The sequence below is a fragment of the Argiope bruennichi genome, chromosome 2, assembly GCF_947563725.1.
Source record: "Argiope bruennichi chromosome 2, qqArgBrue1.1, whole genome shotgun sequence".
Taxonomy (NCBI): domain Eukaryota; kingdom Metazoa; phylum Arthropoda; class Arachnida; order Araneae; family Araneidae; genus Argiope; species Argiope bruennichi.
In genome coordinates this window covers 139,411,696-139,428,690 of record NC_079152.1, presented here as the reverse complement: position 1 = coordinate 139,428,690, position 16,995 = coordinate 139,411,696, and the positions used below count along the sequence as shown (strand labels likewise).

At 24.5% G+C, this 16,995-nt stretch overlaps 2 protein-coding genes across 3 annotated transcripts in view; one reads left to right on the top strand and one right to left on the bottom strand.

The window, feature by feature from the left end:
• The window catches only part of LOC129990699 (WD repeat and coiled-coil-containing protein-like), a 37,870-nt gene extending 33,021 nt beyond the window's left edge, over nt 1-4,849 (bottom strand). The window contains exons 1-2 of the mRNA XM_056098176.1: nt 4,651-4,849; nt 895-1,015 (exon numbers count right to left, since the gene is read on the bottom strand). Coding sequence (XP_055954151.1) covers nt 895-1,015; nt 4,651-4,705 — 176 coding nt within the window. The 5' untranslated portion in view covers nt 4,706-4,849. The remainder of the gene's footprint in view (nt 1-894; nt 1,016-4,650) is intronic.
• A 47-nt stretch (nt 4,850-4,896) lies between these two features.
• Nucleotides 4,897-16,995, top strand: part of LOC129990673 (uncharacterized) — a 98,901-nt gene continuing 86,802 nt past the window's right edge. The window contains exons 1-3 of one of the 2 annotated variants that reach the window (XM_056098173.1): nt 4,897-5,127; nt 5,310-5,460; nt 16,309-16,513. In XM_056098173.1, coding sequence (XP_055954148.1) covers nt 5,316-5,460; nt 16,309-16,513 — 350 coding nt within the window. In that variant the 5' untranslated portion in view covers nt 4,897-5,127; nt 5,310-5,315. Of the gene's footprint in view, nt 5,128-5,246; nt 5,461-16,308; nt 16,514-16,995 lie in introns of those variants that run through there. The other variant, XM_056098175.1, reaches the window with a different exon arrangement.

Sequence of the window (16,995 nt, the reverse complement as noted above, 5' to 3'; positions counted from 1 at the left end):
TTAATCAAGAATAAGGAGAGAATCTTGAAAAAATCACAATATAAAATGTCAAAAACATTATAAATTGATTAAAATGTATATGCAATGTCGATTACGAATAAAAATTCTTCATAAGATTACAGTTAAGAAAATTAAAGTATGATTTCTACAGTATACACACATCTATAGCACTTTAATTTAGCCCAAAATTTACTTTTCCATTAGGATGATGTCTTTTAACATTCTTTCAAAACAATATTTTATTTCACTCCATGAAAGTTTAAATGCAAATATGCTTTAAATATCTAATTCCATATTTCCAAAAATTAGCTGCATTATTTCAACAAAATTTCATCCATTGCCTTTGTTTTTTCTTTGCACTGTTCTTCTATAGAGATTCTGCAACAATCAATATTTTTACATGAAGATGATATGTAATAACATCATTTAATAATGAATAATAAGCATCATTTAATAAGCATTTCTAATTTCAATAAAATATCTCATTTATATCATTACATATTCTTTTAAAAAATAAAATATATCTACCAAAAAAAGATTTAAATTTAAAAAAAATGAATTTTTTAAATTCTATTGCATAATATATTTATAAAATATTTATTAAAAGTAATGTTTAAAAAAAAATTTCAGATGTTATATTTGAAGAAACTAATGAATTTCATATTCAAATATTAGCTTTGTTTATCCTTCTTTAACACACACAGAGTATAATATATATATTTTTTAACTCAGCAGAATTGCCCACCAATGTACAGAAATTTTATGTAGCAAACATACTTTTCTTTTATCTACATTTTTACATAAGCACACAGTTAACCTACTGTCTCAATGATGGAGAAATATTCATACGTTCATAAATAAATGAAGAAATAAAAGAATTTAGAAGTACCTTACCCAACATTTTCAAGTTTTAGCACTTTTGGCAGGAGATAGCTTTGGTCATCCACGGATGATATTGGCAAGAGAAAAACAGATGCCCCATCACTGTACAATAGGCCCCAAACAGGATTCACACCTAAAAATTTAAAATTTTACAAAGAAAAATAATTTTTTATTCTGAACGTAAAGTTATATTGCTTACTACAGCACAATTAAAATGATTAAATGTTATAAAAAGAAACTTACAACAATTTCACAAAAATTTGTAAATTTTCCAAATTAGAAAAGGCAAAAAAAGAAAAGAAAGAAAGAAAATAAATTTACTCAGTACCAGTTTATGAACTTACAATTTTCACCTTATAATGATGTAAATAATAAACTGAAAAAGAAAATGAAACAATTAGGAATGCAACAATATAATTCATATTTAATGACTATTTTATAATTATTTCAATATCAGAAATGGTTCTGAAAAGAATTATATGTTATATATTGAGGAAATTTGTATTGCTTAAAACAATTTTCTACTTTCTATTTTGCTTGATAAAATGGAAAATTTCAAGAATTATAATAATTATTTTTTGAAGTCAGGAAAGAAATATAATAAAAAAGCAAAACAACACTTTTCTGTTCTGATGAGAAAACACCAGAAATAAACCCTCATCTGAGGCTGTTAAAATAACAACCTTAAAAATCATTTTCTATAACCCATTATCATAACTTACCATTTATTCAGATAAGCAGAGATCATTCTAAGAAATACATGATACCAGATTTCTTCTTGAACCAACATAGATGTGTGTGAAAATATCATATTATATGTATACTTAGAGGGTGTGAATGAGCTCTTATGAAAGATATTTTTAAAATTTTAATTAAAAATTAAGTGAAATGTTGGTGTTAACCCATAATAATTTCCAAAAATGTTACATCACAAAAATAATCTTTAAATCATCTCAAAATTCAAAAGATTATGTTTTCAATTACATAACTTTATTTGTAGTATATTTTTTTATTTTTAAAAATATCTTAAATATATTTCATTGTAGAAGTGAAACTCGCATAATTTTTATTGTTGTTACTAATATTTCTTCTACTTTTTTTTTCTATTGCTGATGAAGAAAGTATGAAATTAGCTTATTTTTTCCTAATTAATAATTTTAATTAAAAAATGTTTTTAACCTTCAATGAGATGGAATTTTTTCTGAAAAATAACTATAAATATGAAAATGAATAATTTGTTTTCAAGTAATTATAACTATGTAAATAGCAAAATGATAAAATTAATGAAATGATTTTTGCTTGCATTGGCAATATCTCAAGTAGCATTAATCTGATTAAAATTAACTATATATATTTTTGTAAATTCATTGTACATATAATTAGATTTAACTTCATAAGAAAGCATATTTTTAAGAAGCTCTGAAATTTTTAAAGAATGTGTATTCATAAATACTTCTCCTCTTTAATGTATATATGAGCTATATAATATATAAACTTTTTTATTATTTGAAAAAAGAAAATAATTTAATGTGCTTTTTTTGTTGCACTACAGAATTGCTCATTGAATAATCCTTTGAGTTATTACAAATATTAAAAAAAAAAAAAAAAAAAAACATTATGTAGTAGACATTAAATTTCAATACTGAACAGTTCTACTTTGTATTTTTACATATTTTAATTAAAATTGTTCAGTTACATGAAGTAACTTTTAATATCACTTTTGATTTTCAAATTAAATTTCATGTTATTTAACTTGAGAAGATGGAAAATCAGGAACATGCATTACTCAATGATCATAATAGCATATACTTTTAAATTAGTATGCATTCCATGTCTATCAAGTTTTAAATAAAATAAAAAAAATATTCTGCTAGGAGTGCCATCAATAACAAGCTCAATAAAATATTAACCGAAAATTTTAGCAACCCTTAATCTAATCAGACCAGCAAATCACCAAACACAATTTATAAAAAGGATATATGAAAAATGTAGAAATTTTCATATGGCAAAAATTCTTCCTAAATGCAACTAAAAAAACTATTCCAAATTACTTCTTTATCAATAGTTTTAATATAAATTTTTAAATGAATTTGATTAATTCATGCTACAGAGTTAAAAAAATAAATTAAGCCTGACTGTATACATTAATTTGCAATAACTAATTTAGTTTCTACAGTGAGCAGAGTTCAAAAAACTCAAATCTCAAAATATTAGAATTTTATTTCATTAAAAGTTTAAAGAGTATAAATCTACAGTGCAAAAATAGCAACTGGTAACCTCTTTCTTAAGAAAAAAAGCATCAAGTATTAAGAGATTATAAAAGTTTACACATCTAACTCTTGAGTCTCTTCCTCATTTGTTTCCAATGCTATTTAATGATTGTTATATGACTGATTATTTGATAGTGATGTAAATACATATTAGCTAAATGCATTTTCATAAATCTTACACTCTACACCATTTATCTAGTATTATTTTTTTAAGTGTTCCTTATGCAAGATTTGAGGACAATGTGTCTTCTCACTTGCAAGCCAAAATCATGCCAGCGAGCCCATAATTCTCTAAAAATATGGCATCTGTAACATGTCAGAATGACAAAATTTAGAAAAAATCATATTTTAAAAAAAAATTAACTTTGAGGAGCACACCTCATTTTTAAATCGGGCCATTTTTTATCTGAATACATTTTCGATGTTGAACAAGAATTTGTAATTCCAAATTAAATGCAAGTCACTAGCAAATTTTAGTATTAACTTTACATTTTTAACAAGCATAGTCAAATTCAGCTATAAGAGTATCTAATAACATGTATCTTTAATGTTTAATCACTGACAAGCTATTAATACATAAGAATCTTTTCACAAGGTGTTCACTGTTCAATTTATTCATAGTCAGAACTATTCATTTTGATTATACCTTATAATTTACTTTCTAATAGCAAATATATTAGTAATATTTTAAAAGCATTTTCAGTTTTCAAAACCAATAAAAAAAAAGAAAACCGAATCTTTAACAAAGTTAATCAATACAACTAAAAATTCTTATGTAATCAGATTAGGAGATATGATTAAAAGCTATAAAGTAATGTAATAATAAATTTCTGGAATACAGTTTGTACAAGAATTAATTCTTAATAATACATTTAAAATGAAAGTAGATGTTCTAAGAAGTTTTAAATCTTGTATATAAATGTGCCACATTGCAATAAAAATCATGGCTCATGGTATTATTTATCAGATTTCTAAGAGTACCAGAAGCTTTTTAAGAAACCTAAAAGAAAGAAAAATACAGATTTCAAAATCCTATTAAAATTTCATGATTAATAATTCACTTGTGTAAACCTTAGAAATATGCCCAACCAAATATTAATTATTCTTAATAATTCTAGGAGTATACCAAACAAACTTTAACAAAAGCAGCTACAGAATGGCAAAAATTTCTTGGAAAACAGTGAAGAAGAGTATCACATACATTCATAAAATACATAGATGAATAGGGAAAAAAAAATTTGCTGTGAAAAAATTTTATGCAATAAACAATTAAACTATTGCTACATTTTCAAAGATAAAATCCTATTTAAAATTTAGTAATTCACATGTATAACTATTTACTAAAGTGGAAATTAATATAATGTAGACCTATATAGAGCATGTAATAAAAATCCGTTTCTAATTACTTTTCCACATTAAGAATTCAAATTTATATACTCTAACACTTTATAAAGTATAAATGAACTATTGAATATCTAAATAAATATGATTTACTTACAATTTTTTAATAAATTAGCAGACGTCGTTTTCAGGAGCCAACAGCCCACATCCATAGTCCCATCCACTCATACCGTTAACTTAGAAATCGAAACTATTCACATCCCTAATGTACAAATTAAAAGATTGCCCTTGATCCATTTAAAATTCAAAATAAATTTTTACAATGGTTGAAATAATCTTACAAACAAGAATTAATGAAAATTATCATTTATTCAAATGAAGTCTAACTGTTAACGGCCATTAGGGTCAGGTGAAACAGGAATTTACAACTCAACATTACTTTACAGTGCGTAATGCTGTGTTTACAATATTTTTTACGTGTAGAAAATTATTAATAATTAACCGTTCACCTAATTTATTGTTTTCAGATCTGTGAGTTTAAACATCATGCTTATATTTTTAAACGAACTTTTTCATTTTCCACCAATCGAAAATAATTTCGTGAAATCTCTCAACCAAGATACCGTATGACCAAGTAAATATCTCATTTCAGTTTTGCTCTTCTTTTTTTTCTTTTTTTTTTTTCCTTCACTTTTACCTCAGTTGAAAATTGCCCAATTGAGACCTCATCTTCCAATATTGCTCTACTCTGTGTACTGAGTAGTGAATTGGGAAGTATGTTTGAAGTTTTCGTGTTCACTATTTTGTTTAATTTAGGTTTTCATGGCAATGTTTTCGCTCAGAATTCTGACAGTTGACTCATACCAATGTTCCCCAATCAGTGGATATGATGATTGCTATTCTGATTTTCGTGGTTGCGAAATTTATAATGTACCTGTTCTTACACTGTTTGGTACTACTCAGGCTGGTAAGAAATATACTTATGTTATGATTCATTCTTCTTATAAGTGTTTTATTTGCATTAAATAGGAGAGTTGCAGCAGTTTAGTTCCCAAACAATAAAGTTATATTGTAGTTATTATTTTCTGTATTGTTTTTGTAGCATTGATTATCTATTATGTATTTTAATGATTTTGTGAAACATTCTTCACTAATGTATAACAATATATGTAATCAAAGTATTTATTGAACATATATATTTACATAATATTTATATTGTAGTGAAAGAGATTTTTTTTTTGAAAAAAAAAAACTACTTTTTTTTACCAGTTGTTAAGGTATTAAATCTTTTGAATCAATTTTTTACTCTGAAAGCTATATCCAAAGTCTATCAAAACCAGTTCTAGTTTGGAATGCTCTGGGAAAAGATAAGAGATAGTAGCCCCCATCTTGAGCCCCTGACTTGTTTACATGACTAGCTTACTAGATAACTTCTCACTCTGTCATGATATAATTTCTCTTTTCTTGGGAAAGATGTTGAAACCTGTTGCTCTAGAAAAAGAAGTTGATCATTTGGCCAATTTTCTGTTTATTTAATATATTAAATGCATATTGACCTTGAATGAGATTTTAAGATGAGGAAAATGTTTTTAGAAAATATTATGGTAACTTATAGTAATTTATACTATACCAATTACTTGTATACAATCAATTTTTATATTTATTAAGTTATATAAATGATTTTAAATTTTGCATTTGCATACTTAATTTCTTAATTTTATAATGAGGTCAACCTTTACAGCATGCATTTTTATAGAATAAAGCTTTAAGAATCGGCCTAAAATTGTTCAAGAGAGATTATTTAGATATATATAATTAGTTCTTGAATATATGCGTAAATGCTTGCATTTAATAGAAATAACTATAATTTATGTATTTGCTTTTTATTAAATGTGTTTTAATTTAATTTTTCTATTTGCTCTCGTCTGAAATCATTTATATATTTTCTAAATATTTTTTTAATGAAAAGTTAAAATTAGTCTCTGGCTGAAATATTACTTAGTAATTTACTATTAAAAATTTTTAATAATATACTAAGAATGTCTGATAATTTTTAATATATGACTCTGATATGAAAAAATATATTTTTTAAACATAATTAATTATTTCATACCTTCGCTTGATGTTTGTTGCATATTTTAGAATTTATTTTATTAATTAACTTAACCATGAGAAGAAGAAAAAATATTATATATGTGCATTGTTTTTTTTAATGCAGTAATGAAAACTCTATCAGTCATTATAATTTTTAAGTCTAATCTGTGAAATATATAAATTACTCTTAAATAATACTCTTCAATATGCAAATTAAAAGGTTATTAAAATGTGGTCAAATATCAAAAAATGAAGATACCATTAGATTTCTTTGGATTATCTAGAACATGTTAAAAAAAAAAAGTAAAAATTTTGTAACAATGGTGCTTTACTTTAAAAATCTAGCAGTTGGTATATGCCAGTTAAAACCTGTTTGGCAATAGTTATTGATTTGTTAGACAAAGCAGTGGAATGTAATTGATTTGCACTTGGATTGAAATTTAATTTTCCTCAGATGAGAATACTGGTTGTTAGTGGATTATTTATGCTTTAAAAAAAGGAAGGGGGGGGGCAAGCATTTATTTCCTTAACTTTTGCAGTAGACATATACTTACTATTGAACATTTCATCAAATGTGGTTCTCACAAATATGAATATTCTTTTGCCTCTGTAGAGGGTGTAATTATTACACAAATTATATTTTTATACAGCCCACATAGCCAAAAGTATCAATAAAATGTTTTTCTTTCACTCATATATAAGGACACAAAGTAATTTTCTTATATCTGTAAAATTTGCTGACGTATTAAAAGGCAAATTTATTTACCTGTAATTTTATTAATGTGTATTTTTCTATACCTTTGACCAGTTTTTAAGCTACTTTTCTTGTAATTTTCATGGGTAATATACACATAACAAAAATTATTAAAAGTACATAATGCATTTGTTAGCTTTCATTAAATTTTAATAAATGGTCAAAAAAATACATTAATTGAGCTGCTCAAAACGAATATTATTGATACCTGTACGAAGTTGCATTCTTCTAATAATATATGTGATCCAGTTTATCATTTGTGATATCAGGACAAACTTCTTGAATTCTTCAACAAAGATCGGCTGTATCTACAGGAGACATGTTATATATAGAGTAACTAATCATAGACAATCAATTCACCTGTCAAAGAATGCAGCATTTGACCTTCATCGTGAAACTTCGTGATGTATAATGAGAATGAGTTTCATTTCTTTGTCAATGCCTCTATAAAAGTACCATTCAAGGTCAGAGGGTTCAAACATAATGCCATTCTAAACAAATTGAATATATTGTTAGAATATATTCAATTTTTATATATTCTTTCAATATATTCTAAGCTGTATGCTGTTTTATAAAATGGAACAAACCAAAGAATTTCTAAAAATGCCCCACCACAACTTTATAAAAAATTTCCACTGATGGTGAACATATTTTATCAGTTCATGAACTCTATAAATAATTATAAATTATGAAGACCGATTATTATGCTGAAATATTGTTTGCATTGATGATTTTGGAATGTTGGTTTTAAGACTGACTGTTCATGAAGGGAACTTGAAAAATAAATCAAAATGTTAATTTCTGCATAGCATATATAACACATTATCCTCTCTGTTTTTTACCTGAAAGTAAAAATCCTGTACTCCACTAAATTTTTCTGTAAACACACCTAGTGGGAGGATGATGCGAATTTAGAAAACTGTATTCTACAGCGAGGCTTGAATTGCAGTTACATACAGCATAAATCAACACTTTATCCAAAGATTCCTTATTTCTGAAATATGTTATTCTTTTAGAAAAGAAAAAGTGTGAGCTAAGAATTCTATCTTGCTTAACTTTGCAGTACATTTCTGATATATCTTAAATTTATCTTCCCATCTTTGTAAAGTCAATTTTACTAAGATCAACCAATGAAAGTGAACACCTTATGCGTGATAAATAAATTTCTTTGAAGGCATGGTTATTGGAGGATATACTGTATCTCTGCAAATTTTATAGATATAAATGCAAAACTGTGTGTGTGCATAGATGAATGTAAGAGAAACATTTTACAAATTAACAATTTTATATAATGGGAGACATATAAAGATTTAATTTTTAAAATCTTTTACTATCAATTTCACAGAAACTAAAGTATTTCCATTTATTTGCCCCCCCCCTTTAATGAAATTTCATAGCAGGAAGTATATGTAAGAGTGCAATATTTTGGGAAATAGAAGCTCTCTCTCTCTCTTTGTTTGCATGTGTGCACACTGGCTTATATTTCTTTATGAAAAATTTAGAGGTAAGACTAATTATAAAACATATAATTTTTTATTTTGTAATAGTATAATTATAATCATAAGCAAGTTATTGATGTTGTTTTGTTACTTCTACCAGTTGATGATGATTAATTTAATTTGACAACTTGCAATTGAATAGTGATGAACTTTTGTGAGAATGAGTAGTTTAATATCATTGAATAGATATTTTAAATATTGAAAATTTTAATTGTATTTTTAACAACTTAAAATACTTCTGAACTAGAAATCACTCTGTTAAAATTAGCTCCTATTGCATTTCTAATATAATATTTTCCAGTCTTTAATTTTTTTAAAATTCTTCTTGAAAATTTTTAAGTAAAAAAAAAAAAGTTTGGCAGAAATTCTTTTTTTTAAAAAAAATTTAAATAAATTAAATCTTTTCCCCCCCCTGGACGTTTTACTTTATGGAATGGCTGTTACTTAATTCTCCAAATATAAATCACTTATAATTAAATATTAGATTCTATCCAATCTACAAATGTAAGTACTTTTAAATCATGTATAAACAATTCTATTTTTATAATTATTTTAGAAATGAAAAATTAGTTTTTAAATCAAAGCATATTTACCTTGTAAATCACCTCCTTTCCACACATTTCACTTTTCTATTGCTTATTTAAAAAAATTTATACCCTAATAATGATTATTCCAGATTAAAATTATTAAAATAGAAAAGATTCTCATTTTTCTATTATTTTTGTGTAAGGACGGAAAGAAAAAAAATGTCTTTGCAAATATTCAAATATTATTAAAAGACTCACTACAATAATAAGATATTTTGGTAGATTAAAAATCTTCCTTTCTAACGTTTGCTCACTTCTTACTTTATCTCAAAATTGTTAGCTTTTGTAATATTTGAAATTATTTTTTCTTAAGATGTTTCTTGGAATTGATGCATTTCTTTCTTTGAAGATTTTTTTATATGTAACTTTTTTATATATATAATTTTTTACTATACTATGATGTGAAGGACATTGCATTTGTTTTTAATCCTGGTGAAATGACATTTTTTTAATCTCCTATATAACAGAATAAAGCAGTTATCCTTAAGTGCCATTAACTATGATTTCACTTCTGATAAAATAAAACATCATCTATTTTGAGCTTTTTTTTTTATTGAATAAAATAAATTGTAATTTCAGTTTTATGTTTTTATTTCTGCAATTGCTGACTTCCCAATTGTAATTTTTTTGAAATTACATGGCTTAAACTGTCATATGGTAGAAAGGCTTAAAGGAGATGCTCTTTAATTGAGTTTTGTTTTGACAGCTATGTAAAAGTTCAAAGGTCATAATAGTCAACAATCTTAAATGAATCTTCTGTGAGTAAGGTTTGCAAATAGATAAGGATATGAAAGCAAATCATTGTTGAAACTTAACCACAATGTAGCAAACTGATAAGCTTGAGTAAGTAAATGATTTTGACTTGCTAGGAAAATAGCCTGGCCAGTTATTGTTGTTTTGCATGAATAAATGAATGTCAGTGAAGCATCATTAAGCAAAAAGCTGTTCAAACATTTAACGAGCATTTTTTACTTGTTTCTAAGAAGAAAAAATCAGTGTATTATCTTTTTCTTGGGGGGAGGCAGAAAAAATTAATAATATAATTTCTATGCATAGCAATTTCACTTTGAATTCTAAGTTTGCTTCATAAAAAATGCATTAATATTACTTATAAATTTTTGTAATACATTTTATTGTATTGGCATATTTTTCTTATTTATTTATTAAGCAAACATTGGACTTGCTGCAGTTTGGCAAAATGATACTTTTGTGTCATGAAAATCCTACAAAATCCATTTATTTTGTTTGAAAAGTTATAATGTATCTGATGGAAACTAGCATTTTCTAATCAGTTTTATTACATACCTATTTGTTTGACATTGAGTAAATATATAACTTTAAATTATCCTGAACATTTTTTTAGTTTATAAAATCTGGGTGTAACTGATTATTTAAATGATGAAATTCATTTATACTAATATATTTTTCAACTTTTTTAATTATTGTTAATTCATGTTTTTTAATATAATTTACTACTAAAATGTAATTTTAATTTCTGCTTTATTGACAAAATTTTGATTTAGTGCCAAATTAGAGATATGAGGCATTCATTATGTGATTAAAATTCCACTGCAACATAGTGCATTTAAAAAAAAAAATCATATCTTGTAATATTTTAAAAATATTTGATCTTTGATACTTTAAAACAAATGACTAGGTAGGTTATTGAACAGTGCTTAACATCTTCAGATACATGAAAAAAATTTCAGAAACACATTTTTTTTCTCTCCCTTTTAAATTTGAAATCTGCTTTCCTTTCTAATATTAAATTTGTATATTTACAAAAACATCTTGTTTCTAACGAAATATGATATTTATTTGGCCAAAGCCAATTTTTTGGCTATTAAAAACACTGATTTTTTTTTATTTATTTATTTATTTTGCAAGAAAAGTATTTTTTAAAGCATTTTTCTAATGCAGCTATTGTTACAATTAATTTTTTAAAAAATATTTTTAATAAAGAATTGAAGAATTTTTAATACCTGAATTAGTTAGCTAGAGATTAATGTTGAACTAATAGAAGTTATAAATTAAATATTAACTTAATTAATAATTTCTGAAAATTTATGCTGTTATAAAAAAAGGACGCCTATTTGGAAATTCAGTTTAAAATAGGACTCATATGTTACATTTTTTTAATTATTTATTTTCCATTAAATTAACAATTTATGAAAGTTTTTATTAAAATATTAGTGATTCATAAAACAGTCATTCATTTAAATATTTATTTTGTAATTGAATTTTAATTTTTAAATAAAACAATTATTTTAAATAAATTTTTAATAATGAAATAATTATGATTATTCCCATCATAAAAAAGAATGTTGATTTTTCTTTACTTTCTGAAGTTTAGTATTTTTTTCTGCATCTTTCAATTTTTAATTATATGTAAGAACAGAATTATTATTGCATGGATATTGAAAATAAAAAAAAAATATTTTAATGTCTTCTAAATTAATAAAATGGAGATTTAAGTATGTCATTTTTTTAGGGGATAAGTTAAGGAAAACTTCAAATTTTAAACCATTTGCCTATGTATTCAATAATTTAATAGTAGATTAATGATAAACACCAGTGTATGATTCAAATTAATTCTGTAACTTTAAAACAAATGCTGTAACTGTTTTAATTTTAATGATTTTTTTAGTGGCAGTAATCATTATTTATCACCATTAAATTACTTTTATAATTAGCAGCTGAAAAATAAATTTTAAATATAATTCATCTATAAAATGAATAAGCAGTTATTTTATGATTAATACTTAATTTAAAATATTTGAAAATTATTAGCTAAAATATCACACAGAATTAAAACTGAGCATTGGGTGGTATACCAGCATTCTACTATTGATACTGCTTGCTGCTGATCAGCATTGAAAACTTACTAGTATTTTGAGCTATGCTGAAACTTTTCTATGAATTGACTGTATATAGTACTTCAGTATTTTAATAATTGTTCATCCTAAATGTATACTGCTACTTATATTCCAAATCCCATCCCAAATTGAACTGCTTTCCCCTTTTCAATTTTAAAGGAATTGTTTTCTCTTAAAGGATATGTATTTTATAAAGTAAAAAACCATGAGTTATAAACTACCATTTTCATTTTGGTGAATAAAATATTAGTGATTTGTATATTAAAGAGCCATGATATAAGATCTCCCTTCAATTAACCATTAATCCATCACTTGTTGTAGTTTGTTTTAACCTAAGTTACAATTGCATATCAAATATTAATTAAGTTAGTATTCTTTAGAACTACTAGTGTCTAAATTTTTTATTTTCATAAAGACATGTCAACTTACTAAATTATTCTATATGAGGGTATATTAATTTTTTTTTTATTAACTTCAGTGATTTATTTGCCTTTTCATAGAAATTAAATCTTCAACTGTATATGTTAAAAATGTGTTGAGATTTTATTTATTAATGTACCTAGTATACATGAACGAATTAAAAATATTTTACCTTTTTGTGCTATTTTAGAAATTTAAATAATTGTAAGAAATATACAATTTCTAGTAATGATTATTGTCTTGCCTTGTCTATCAAACTGTTTGCAGATGTTCAAATTAAATCTAAGAAGTCTAAAAAATTTGCTGAAATAAACTTCTAAATCAGCTATGTTAGCTTATGATTTTTCTGCATTTCTACCATAAAAACTTATTGTCCTATGATTTCAGATATTAGAATATGAAACTTTTAAAAAGATGTTATATTTTGCATATGATGAAACTATTTGTGATCATTGTATGTTAAATTTTTTAACTAAATGTTAGTAGCATTTAAGATTTTATTGATGTTGATACAATTTCTGTCATTCCCATTTATTTTGTTTAAAATTGTTATAGATATATATTCAAGATTTATTGTAAAGGTTTTAAACTAGCAGGTTTCCTTTTTTTATGTGGTTTATTTTTTCACTGGCATAAGGAGCAATTTCACTTAATTTCTGTTTTTAGAACTTATCTAATTATGGCATGGCACTTCTTTTTTAGTATATGTGTAAAATTGGATTTATATAAAGCAATATTTTAAAGATGCATTATGTGTGGTACTTGATTAGGATCTTTAAGATATTATTGTTTGACATGCACAACATCAAAGTGTTTTATTTGGGAAATTTTAAGATTGTTAAAAGAATAAAACAAAAGCCTTTCTATGTTTACAGTTACAAGAAAAAAGCTATTTGAGAATTAATATAGTTCTTTATTTAAGGAATGTCTCTCTTTAAAAAAATTAAGTAAGATAAATAGTATTTTTAAATTCAGTAACAGTGAAAAAGTTGCATTTTTTTTTTCTCTGACCAGTTTTTTTTTTATTATTATTATTAAAGGGTTTTTTAAAAATTAAAATGTAACTCTAAATCTAAAGTGTATTTTTAATTAAATTTTTAATATAAAATTAATTTCCTTATACAAAGTAAAAAGTTCTTAAGTAAAATTTGATTTACTTAGGTACAATTAGAAAGAATAATTCTTAATATAACAAGATAAGCAATTTTTCCTATTTTTGACCCATCAGTTATGGGGGGAGAATCCCAATGATTTGTATAAAATATATTGAATCAATCTCGATACATGTTTCCAATTTATTTTCATCTTATTTTGAGAATAAGCATTGATATATTTTGATCTAAAAAAATTACTACTACTACTCAAATATGACTAATAAATGAGCAAAAAAAATTAGTAATGAATAATAGAAAATTTGAATTAAAAACAGCTTGCTCTGGAACTCCAATTATCTGAAGCTTAATTATAAAATTTTCATTTATCTAAATTGATTTTAGGAGAAAAGGAAAATGTCAAACTTGAGAAAATAAATTGCAACTTGTAATCACATTCTTTATATTGTATTGAATGGAAATGAATTGAATGTAGAAACAAAATTAATTAGTTCTGTGCTTCTTTTTCAATATATCTGTATCTTTACTTATAATAAAGATGAATGTGTATTTGTATTTATGCTCTACTGGCCAGCCAATTTGACCTAGAGGTAGCAAACTTGGCATATATATATATTTTAAAAATTGGAAATGTGCACTTCTGAGGGATTTTTTTTTAAATTTTAATTAATTAAAAATTATATTTTTTCACCCTGCGGATAACATCCGAAAATATTACAGCACAAAAATGATTTTTACGTCATCCTAAAATTCAAAAAGTTATCTTTTCAATGATACCTATGTTTTTACTGTAAAAGTATTTTTTCTGTATTTAATAAATTAAAATATTTCATTATATTTTGAAACACGAATCATAAGAATTTTGAACAAATATTTAATGTGTTACAAACAATAATACAAAAGGGGGGGGATTAAGAATTCTGAAAAAAGATTGAAGTTGATGGAAGTCAAATATACGTTTTTGTTTTATAATTCAAATTATTATCCAGTCTTTAGCAGAAATTATTATTGGCAAAGCAAATTTCAAGAAAGCAAACAATACATTTACTTAAATCTGGAAAGAATTTTTAAAAAAATTAAATTTGTATTTAAAATGCTATTAACAGGAAGAAAAATATCTAATTTTATATAGTTTTAGGTTAGGAATAAGTAATGAATTGGTGAAAGTGTTTTAATTTTTTACGAGTTTTGAAGGAGCTGGGAAAATATAAGTGAAATACACTGCAAAATGAACAGAACATCATAAGGTTTCTTAATTTGAATGATACATCAATTAAAATTTAAAGCTTAAAAATATGTGGCTGCAAATGCCATTAAGACAAAGTTACAAAAAGTATTTAATTAAAAATTTTACTGACCATTAATCTCGGTGAGTCAGTTGGTAACTAAAATAGTGTTCATGCATATTTTATTGTTCTTGTGTAATTTTAAAACATGCATGTATATAATGAAGTATCATACATCATTTCATTAGTAGTTTCTTTTTATATAAATCTTACAATATGTGTTTAAATTTAAGTTTGTAAATTAAAACTAATCTTTCATAAGTCTAATATTTTTATCACTTTGTTTATTATCTAAATTATTGCAAATCTAAACACTTGATTTTCATTTAATTTAGTGATTGGACATTTACTGTATTTTTCTTCATAATTATACATTAAAATATTGTGATAAAATTTAGTTTGTTGAGTTTGCATGAAGTGTGACTAGAATTACAAAGCATAATAAATGCTTTTTAAAACTCTCTTGTTATAAATAGGCACCAAAAATTAAGTATAAAAAATTTATAATTTCTATAAATAATTTTCATTACTGGTACAGCATCTGTCTTATAAGACAGATGGTGTAACAATAAAATCTTCAATTGTCCATATATGTTAGTACAGAATTATACTGCTAAAGCATTAAGATTTCATTCTCCTAAATAGATTAATATTTGTAATCTTATTACTGAGTAAATAATTTTACTCCACTTCTTCTAAGTAATTTAAATACCATCCTATGAGCCATTGTTTTATTTACTGGTAGCTAGGAAATGCAAATTCATTCAGTGGTGGTTGGTTAGTTAGCTGCACACTTTAAAATGCTCAAAAGATCTTATATTTTTATGACGTGAAAAGAGAGGAATCGCAATTTTCAAATATCATATTGAGCTTTCACCCTTTTTAATTAAAATTTAATTAATACTTCTATAATTTCCTCTTTAAAATATCTGAATGACTGATTTGTGTTTTACAATGTACTGAAATAGTGCTGTTCCCTTTCCGGACTTTTTTTTTTTTTTTTTTTTTTTTTTTTTCAATTTTCTGATAAAATGCAGTAATTGTTATAAAGTTTTTCTACATGAGGAATAATTAATGAGATTTCTTTGAAATTGGAGTTCTATTTCTGTTTACATTATTTTTATTGATAATTAGGTCCATGTATTTATTATTACATTAGTGGTGTTTTTTTTTTATTATTATTTTAGGACAAAAAGGTGCGATCCATGTTCATGGAGTATTTCCATACTTATATCTACGATGGAATGATGTCTTTCCTGACATATCGCCTGACAATTGTCGTAAATATTTGCAAGAATTAGCTTTGGAAATAGATAAAGCTTTGAATGTTGAAGCAGCAAAAAGCAATTGTAATAAGCATCATGTGCATAACATCACAATAGAAAAGAAGAGGTAAATTTTATTCTTTATTTTTTATAGTCTTAAAAATAAAGAAAAAGGTAGTAGTGTGTGTGTGTGGGGGGGGGGAATTGCATGTATTTTTTATCTTAAAATCAAGATTCCTTTAAGAGTTGTAATAAGAATGGAATCATTTCTTTTTTAAAAAAAATACTTTAACTACTGTATATTGTATACTCTTATTCATGCTTTAATGTGTATACATAAATCGTATTTTTTAAATATGTATTAAAACTGATTTTATTGCATTGCATGCAAACAAAACATAGAGATAAGCTGAATGTTATCATTAACTCTTACCATAATGAAATTTTTATATTTTTCAATTCTATCATTAATCTTGAATTACTTATTTTAATGAACAACAAATTTTTCTTTAATTTGTAGTTAAATGGAAAGATGCATATTGTTAATTGAAGTGCAAAATTATTTGGAATAAATTTATGTAGACAATTTAGAGACTTTTCATTATCACT